At 46.5% G+C, this 7,875-nt stretch overlaps 1 protein-coding gene across 1 annotated transcript in view; it reads left to right on the forward strand.

Annotated features, from left to right (window-relative positions):
- Window positions 1-7,645, forward strand: part of LOC310873313 (uncharacterized protein) — a gene marked incomplete at its 5' end in the record, with an annotated part of 45,563 nt that extends 37,918 nt beyond the window's left edge. Inside the window, one exon of the mRNA XM_083785662.1 lies at window positions 6,798-7,645. Within this exon, the coding sequence (XP_083641788.1) occupies window positions 6,798-7,390 (593 nt within the window). The 3' untranslated portion in view covers window positions 7,391-7,645. The remainder of the gene's footprint in view (window positions 1-6,797) is intronic.
- Between the last annotated feature and the right edge of the window lie 230 nt (window positions 7,646-7,875).

Below are 7,875 nucleotides of genomic sequence, written 5' to 3' on the forward strand. Positions count from 1 at the left end.
TAGTTTTACATGTCACATGCTACTTAAAGCATGAGGAAAGTTTTACATGTCACATGCTACTTAACCCATTCTGACCGGGCACCCATTTTGGTGTCAGCATCATGTTATGCTTTAGCTATTTAAAAATAGCAGATCTACAAGCTCATATCGCGCCACCGAGTGGCGCGATACGAGCTTGTAGGTCTGCTATTTTTGAAAAATCGAAGAGCGACTGACATTTTTTTAATCTGATCTCAGGTCAGAATGGGTTCATCAGACCAGTGTGTGTCCGGCGGAAACCTCGTATGAATCTGATCTCAGGTCAGAATGGGTTAAAGCATGAGGAAAGTTTTACATGTCACATGCTACTTAAAGCATGAGGAAAGTTTTACATGTCACATGCTACTTAAAGCATGAGGAAAGTTTGACATGTTGGACCATTTTGCCTGCCGTAGGATGTTAATGAAAAAGAAAGCCCAATAGTGACAGCCGCTCAGCAAGTGGATTCATGAATGTATGAATATAGACAATAGTTCAGGCCAATGAAAAAGACTATATACCAAATATCCCACTTTAACCCATTCTGGTGTTTCAAGCATTATGTTATACTTTAGCTATTGAAAAATAGCAGATCTACAAGCTCATAGCTTGTAGACCAAATATGTTGGTCCCTGGAACAATATATTTTCAGATGGGGGTCGGTGGTGAAATACATATATTATTGGGGGTCCTTGACATGGAAAAGGTTGAGAAACACTGACATAAAAACATGAGGTTTCTTCAGGAAACTGTCAGGATGTAGAAGGCATTTGTAGAATCCTCCTCGGGTCTAAATGGGTTAAACAAAAGATGCCTGTCGGCTGCCGGACTATAGGCCTATACAGTGCCTTCGGAAAGTATTCACACCCCTTCACTTTTACCACATTTTGTTTTGTTACAGCCTCATTTCAAAATGGATTAAATCCGTTTTTTTCCTCATCAATCTACACACAATACCACATAATGATGAAGTGAAAAAAGTTGTCTCAAATATTTTGTTAATTTATAAAAAATATGAAACTGGAAAAACACATGTACATAAGTATTCACACTCTTGACTTGGTACCAAGTTGGCAGCAATTACAGCCTTTAGACTTTCTGGGAATGATCCTACAAGCTTGGCATTAGAGCCCGACCGATGCCATATTTTTGGGTCCGATGCCGATTTTGGAGAGACCTACACCCCCGATGCCGATACGATGCCGATGTTTTGGACCGATGTTTCGTAATCAATAATAAAAAATACATAAAAACGTCTAAACTTCAAAATACGTTTTTTTAATTAAATTAACAATAGAATACATTGAATACATTTAAATAAAATGTTTTGGCACATAAGGCTTTTTTTTCTAAATTAAATGCACCCCTATATATGCCCTCCTATTATCCAGCTATTAGTGTAGATGTCCGTCCTACAAAGAATGTCAGTGTCTGAGCAATAGACACCTTAATCACCATTACATCACCTAATCAACATGAGTTAGACTTTAATATATTAGCACCCCTCACTTCACACAGGTGTAATTTTTTTAGTTGTATGTAGGATCAGGGCTCCAGACTAACCTTTTCACAGGTAGCACTGTGCCACCTACCTTTTCATTTGGTAGCGCCACCAGAAATTAGGTAGCACCATTGTTTTCTTTGTATAGCGTGGTATTAATACATGTTCTTATCATGCCTTTTATTTATGTAGTGGTTTCCACCATTATAGGTTTGAATCATAAAACCCCCTACAAAGGTCACTGTGTAAAAAACAGCACCTACCTGGTTATACTTCAAAACACTGCAGATGATTTGAACCCAACACAAAGTCACTCAGTCAATAAAGCAAATATTTATATTCCACACACATAGTCAGTTTAAGGTTTTGTGTTGAAAATTAAATGCAGTCCAAACCTTTGGGATTAATAAAGTGACAATTTGTACAATATACCATTACCATTATCCAAATTAATTCCTTATTATAATATTTTTACATTTTGGAAAAAATCTTTTGCAATGTGAAATGCCACCGAATTCTTAATCCTTGTCCTTGTCTTCATGGGCCAACTTGTGAAAGCTGCATACTTTTATCGTGAAGGTAAAAGTTTCTGAATGCTCTCAGAGCCTGCATATCTCCGCATGCTGAAAATAGCTGATCTACAAGATCACAACGTGTCGCGGACGCGACGCGTTGTGAGTGTTGTGAGCTTGTAGGCGTTGTGACGCGTTGTGACCTTGTAGATCAGACTTGAGCTTGTAGTTCAGACCTGAATATATATTCGCCTCGATTCGTCCAGTTTGTACCGCGGCAGGTCGCGCTGCGCCCGTTTGCGCAATTCTGGTCTTTGCATTGCCTTTGTATGTAATCGCGCCGCTCTGACCATCCAAGTCTGAAGGGCTTATTGGTGGGTTTTCGTGAACGATCGTTCTTTGAACACGTGGCGTCAGGCCAACGTCCAATGTTTTTATCAATGGAACGGATATATATGGATGGAATGGAATATATATATATGATTTAAAATATAATAGTTGTCCCTGCTCCCTGTAGTCCCTCACTATAAGGAAGGATTAGCCAGCCCCACACACAACAGTTACACACAGGCTCACAGCCTCACAGCTGTCATTCATTAATGGTCTTGATTGCCTATGCGGTCAAGTTCTATGTGAAATGTACAGGCTCACCGTCTTAGCTGCTGCTGCCACGTGCCTGCTGGCAACCAATATGCACATGACTTCACATCAATTTGGAACAAGGACACTCACACAAGGGTTATAGTTTTGCTGGGCAATTTGAGACAAAGGTAAAACAATCGAGGAATAAGGAGTTTGCGTGCGCTCTCTCTCGCTCTCTCCCCCCCACCCTCTCTCCCCCCTCTCTCTCCGTCTCTCTGTAGTACTGTAGAGGTGTGCCGTGTGTGTGTGTGTGTGTGTGTGTGTGTGTGTGTGTGTGTGTGTGTGTGTGTGTGTGTGTGTGTGTGTGTGTGTGTGTGTGTGTGTGTGTGTGTGTGTGTGTGTGTGTGTGTGTGTGTGTGTGTGTGTGTGGGGGGGGGGGGGGCTGCGCACCCGACAGAGTGAAAGACTTTTCCACTAAGCGGTGCAGAACCGAAAAGGTGATATACTTCTCTAGTACAGCGGTGCAGGACCGAGAGAGTGATATTTGCAGGATGGACTGTAGTAAACATTAAATCATTTTCCCCCTCCTGTATAAAAATCGGGACATCGGATTAAATAAACACCGATGTCGCAAAATGACCCGAAAATCACCGATACATCGGTGCGACCGACGGATCGGTCGGGCTCTACTTGGCATACTTGAATTTGGGGTATTCTCCCACTTTTTCTCTGCAGATCCTCTCAAGCTCTGTCAGGTTAGACGGGGAGCGTCGCTGAACAGCTATTTTCAGGTCCTTCCAGAGATGCTCAATGGGGTTCAAGTCTGGGCTCTGGCTGGGCCACTCAAGGACTTTCACAGAGTTGTCCTAAAACCAATCCTTCGTTATCTTAGCTGTGTGCTTGGGGTCGTTGTCCTGTTGGAAGGTGAATCGTTGACCAAGTCGGAGGTCCTGAGCGCTCTGGAGCAGGTTTTCATCCAGGATGTCTGTACACTGCTCCATTTATCTTTCCCTCTATCCTGACAAGTCTCCCAGTTCCTGTCGTTAAAAAACATCCCCACAGCATGATGCTGCCACCACCATGCTTCACCGTAGGGATGGTATTTGCCAGGTGATGAGCGGTGCCTGGTTTCCTCCAGACCGAAGCCTCTCCTCAATAAAAGGCACATGACAGCCGGGCGTCACAGCGCACTTGGAGTTTGCCAAAAGGCACCTAAATGACTCTCAGACCATTATTAACAAGATTCTCTTGTCTGATGAAACCAAAATAGAGCTTTTTGGCCTGAATGCCAAGTGTTACGTCTGGAGGAAACCAGGCACCGCTCATCACCTGGCAAATACCATCCTTACGGTGAAGCATGGTGGTGGCAGCATCATGCTGTGGGGAGAACAAGTCTCCCAGAGGGAAAGATAAATGTAGCCGTGTACAGAGACATCCTGGATGAAAACCTGCTCCAGAGCGCTCAGGACCTCCAACTTGGTCAACGATTCACCTTCCAACAGGACAACGACCCCAAGCACACAGCTAAGATAACGAAGGATTGGTTTTAGGACAACTCTGTGAAAGTCCTTGAGTGGCCCAGCCAGAGCCCAGACTTGAACCCCATTGAGCATCTCTGGAAGGACCTGAAAATAGCTGTTCAGCGACGCTCCCCGTCTAACCTGACAGAGCTTGAGAGGATCTGCAGAGAAAAAGGGGGAAAATACCCCAAATTCAAGTGTGCCAAGCTTGTAGCATCATTCCCAAAAAGTCTTAAGGCTGTAATTGCTTCCAAAGGTGCCTCAACTTAGTACTAAGTCAAGAGTGTGAATACTTATGTACATGTGCTTTTCCAGCTTCTTATTTAATAAATTAACAAAATATTTGAGAACTTTTTTCACTTCATCATTATGGGGTATTGTGTGTAGATTGATGAGGAAAAAAACGAATTTAATCCATTTTGAAATGAGGCTGTAACAAAACAAAATGTGGTAAAAGTGAAGGGGTGTGAATACTTTCCGAAGGCACTGTATGTATTAACCCACAATCGAGGGTTATTCAATTTAATTTTAATTTAGGCCTACATTTACCTTGCCGACATCACTTCGCCTCTGACATTTAATTTAATAGTGTGTGTGTGTGTGTGTGTGTGTGTGTGTGTGTGTGTGTGTGTGTGTGTGTGCTCGCAAATGCGGGTGTGTGTGTGCGCGCGCGCAAATGTGGGTGTGTGTGCGCGCGCGCAAATGCGGGTGTGTGTGCGAGAGACACTGGGTGCAAACGTGTGTGTGTGTGTGTGTGTGTGCGTGCGCATGTGGGTGTGTGTGGGTCAGAGAGACGAGCGTGCGCGTGTGTGTGCGTGCACATGGATGTGAGAGACACTGGGTGCAAACGCATGCGTGTGTGTGTGCGCGGCCGCGAGCGCACATGTGTGTGTGTGTGCGCGCGTGAGAGAGACTGGGTGCAAGCGTGTGTGTGTGTGTGTGCGCGCACATGTGTGTGTGTGTGTGTGTACGTGTACGTGTGCGCACATGTGTGTGTGTGTGTGTGCGTGTGCGCACGTGTGTGTGTGTGTGAGACTGGGTGCAAATGCGCGCGCACACAAGTGTGTGTGTGTGTGTGTGTTAGAGCCCTGCACGGGCCCGTGGAGTTAAGGGCCCGCCCGGCCCTAAGCCCGTTGGTCAAGTCCAGAATAGGCCCGGGCCCGGTATTACGCTATTTCTATAGCATGCGCGCCGCGGCCGCTTTATTGGTGCACATTTGTTGCACGGACGCAGCAGCAGAAGCAGCAGCAGAAACCCACATTAAGGAACAAGAAGTCAATAACACACAGACGTCACACTAAAAAGTAGCCTACTTAATTATAGTTTTATATAGTAGCTGCTGCACGTGCACTGTCAATCAGCGCAACGCGTTGTGAGCTTGCAGATCGGCTATCGCGGACTCACGCTGCATTATAAAACCCAGACGGACAATAATAAGAAGTAAGAACACTTACGTTATGTATCTGCAGTTTCTGCAATGTACAAATCCAAGTTTGTTTAGTAATGTTGTCTGGTAATAATGCTCCCGCAGTATTTAATTTGTTTTTATTGCGGATCTCCTGAAATGAATTCTGTCAGAGAGCCGTAGCCTAGGCCTACTTACTTAGTACTCGGTGTGTGTGTGTGTGTGTGTGTGTGTGTGTGTGTGTGTGTGTGTGTGTGTGTGTGTGTGTGTGTGTGTGTGTGTGTGTGTGTGTGTGTGTGTGTGTGTGTGTGTGTGTGTGTGTGTGTGTGTGTGTGTGTGTGTGTGTGTGTGTGTGTGTGTGTGTGTGTGTGTGTGTGTGTGTGTGTGTGTGTGTGTGTGTGTGTGTGTGTGTATACAGCTGCGCTGCATAATAATTAGGAGAGAGAGAGGACGAGAGTTTAGGTGCGGAGCGAGAGATAGAATGTAAAACACGTTGTTTCAAAGTCTTTATAGTTTTGACCAGATTGTAGTGTGTGCGTGTGTGTGCGTGTGCGTGTGTGTGTGCGTGTGTGTGTGTGTGTGTGTGTGTGTGTGTGTGTGTGTGTGTGTGTGTGTGTGTGTGTGTGTGTGTGTGTGTGTGTGTGTGTGTGTGTGTGTGTGTGTGTGTGTGTGTGTGTGTGTGTGTGTGTGTGTGTGTGTGTGTGTGTGTGTGTGTGTGTGTGTGTGCGCGTGTGTGTGGACACTGTGGAGGGGTTATTGTCATTCGTCACGTCGTCACTATGGAGACAGCAGCATGCTGCCGCGCTGCTGAAGCAAGTCCAGTCTGGGTGAAATTCACATCGGAAAATTAATATAACGGCGCGTGAGCCCGCCCGGCCCACGGCCCGTTTTGGTGGGCCGGGCCGGACCCCGTCAGTACCCGACGACCCACTTGCAGGGCTCTAGTGTGTGTGTGTGTGCGTGCACATGTGTGTGTGTGTGTGTGTGTACGTGTACGAGTGCGCACATGTGTGTGTGTGTGTGTGTGTGTGCGTGTGCGCACGTGTGTGTGTGTGTGTGTGTACTGTACGTGTACGAGTGCGCACATGTGTGTGTGTGTGTGTGTGTGTGTGCGCACGTGTGTGTGTGTGTGTGTGTGTGAGACTGGGTGCAAATGCGCGCGCACACAAGTGTGTGTGTGTGTGTGTGTGTGCGTGTGTGTGTGTGTGTGTGTGTCAGTGAATGGTGTACTTAATGGTTACTGTGTGTTTTCTCATCAGATTCCCAGCGTCTCTCACTGGACACAAACACAGCACACTGTGACCTCACTCTGTCTGAGGACAACAGGAAGGTCACAGTGGTGAAGGGACGACGTCATCAGTATCCTGACCATACAGAGAGGTTTGATTTCTGGGAGCAGGTTCTGAGTGCAGAGAGTGTGAGCGAACGCTGCTACTCTGAGGTAGAGTGCAGTGGATACGTTGATATAGCAGGGACTGACAGAGCAATCAGCAGGAAAGGACGTGGTGATGACTGTCGGCTTGGATCCAATGGCATGTCATGGAGTCTGGAGTGTTATCGTGACACTTACTTTGTCAGACACAATAGGGAGGAGACTGTCCTCCCTGTCGGTCCCTCTAGACGCTCCATCAGAGCAGCAGTGGATGCTGACCGTGAGGTCAGGGAGGACGGGGGCTACAGAGTAGCAGTGTATGTGGACCGTCCCGCTGGGACTCTGTCCTTCTATGACGTGTCCTCAGAGGACACTCTGACCCACCTGCACTCCTTCCAGACCACGTCCTCTGAACCCCTCTGCGTTGGGTTCGGGTTGTGGACGTCTGGCTCCTCAGTGTGTCTGTGTGAGCAGAGATAGAGTCTCCATGTGAGCGAGGGTCACATCAGGTCACCATGGTTACTCCACATGTCTGAGTGAGTCCAGGTTGTCATGGTTACCACCGCCGCCAGTACGCCTGACCTCATGGACTCCATATTTGGTCATGAGTGACTCATCATGACATCATGGTGACATCACACTGATGATGTATATAATTGAGCACAGTGACAATCTGTCAATCAAACCTTGATGTGCTAAAGACCCCAAGATAGGGTTTGACCTCCGACCTCCAGATTGATAGGGTTTGACCCCTGACCCCAGATTGATAGGGTTTGACCCCTGACCCCAGATTGATAGGGTTTGACCCCTGACCTCCAGCTGAACATATTGTGTTCCAGTAGAATTGTTTCCAAGGAAACAAATATATATCCTATAATAAATGCACCACGTCTCTGTGTGTGTGCACGTGTGTACGCACGCCTACGTCTGTGTGTGTGCACGTGTGTACGCACACCTACGTCTCT

This window comes from Protomyctophum parallelum, assembly GCF_964188405.1.
Source record: "Protomyctophum parallelum genome assembly, chromosome: 16".
Lineage (NCBI taxonomy): Eukaryota > Metazoa > Chordata > Actinopteri > Myctophiformes > Myctophidae > Protomyctophum > Protomyctophum parallelum.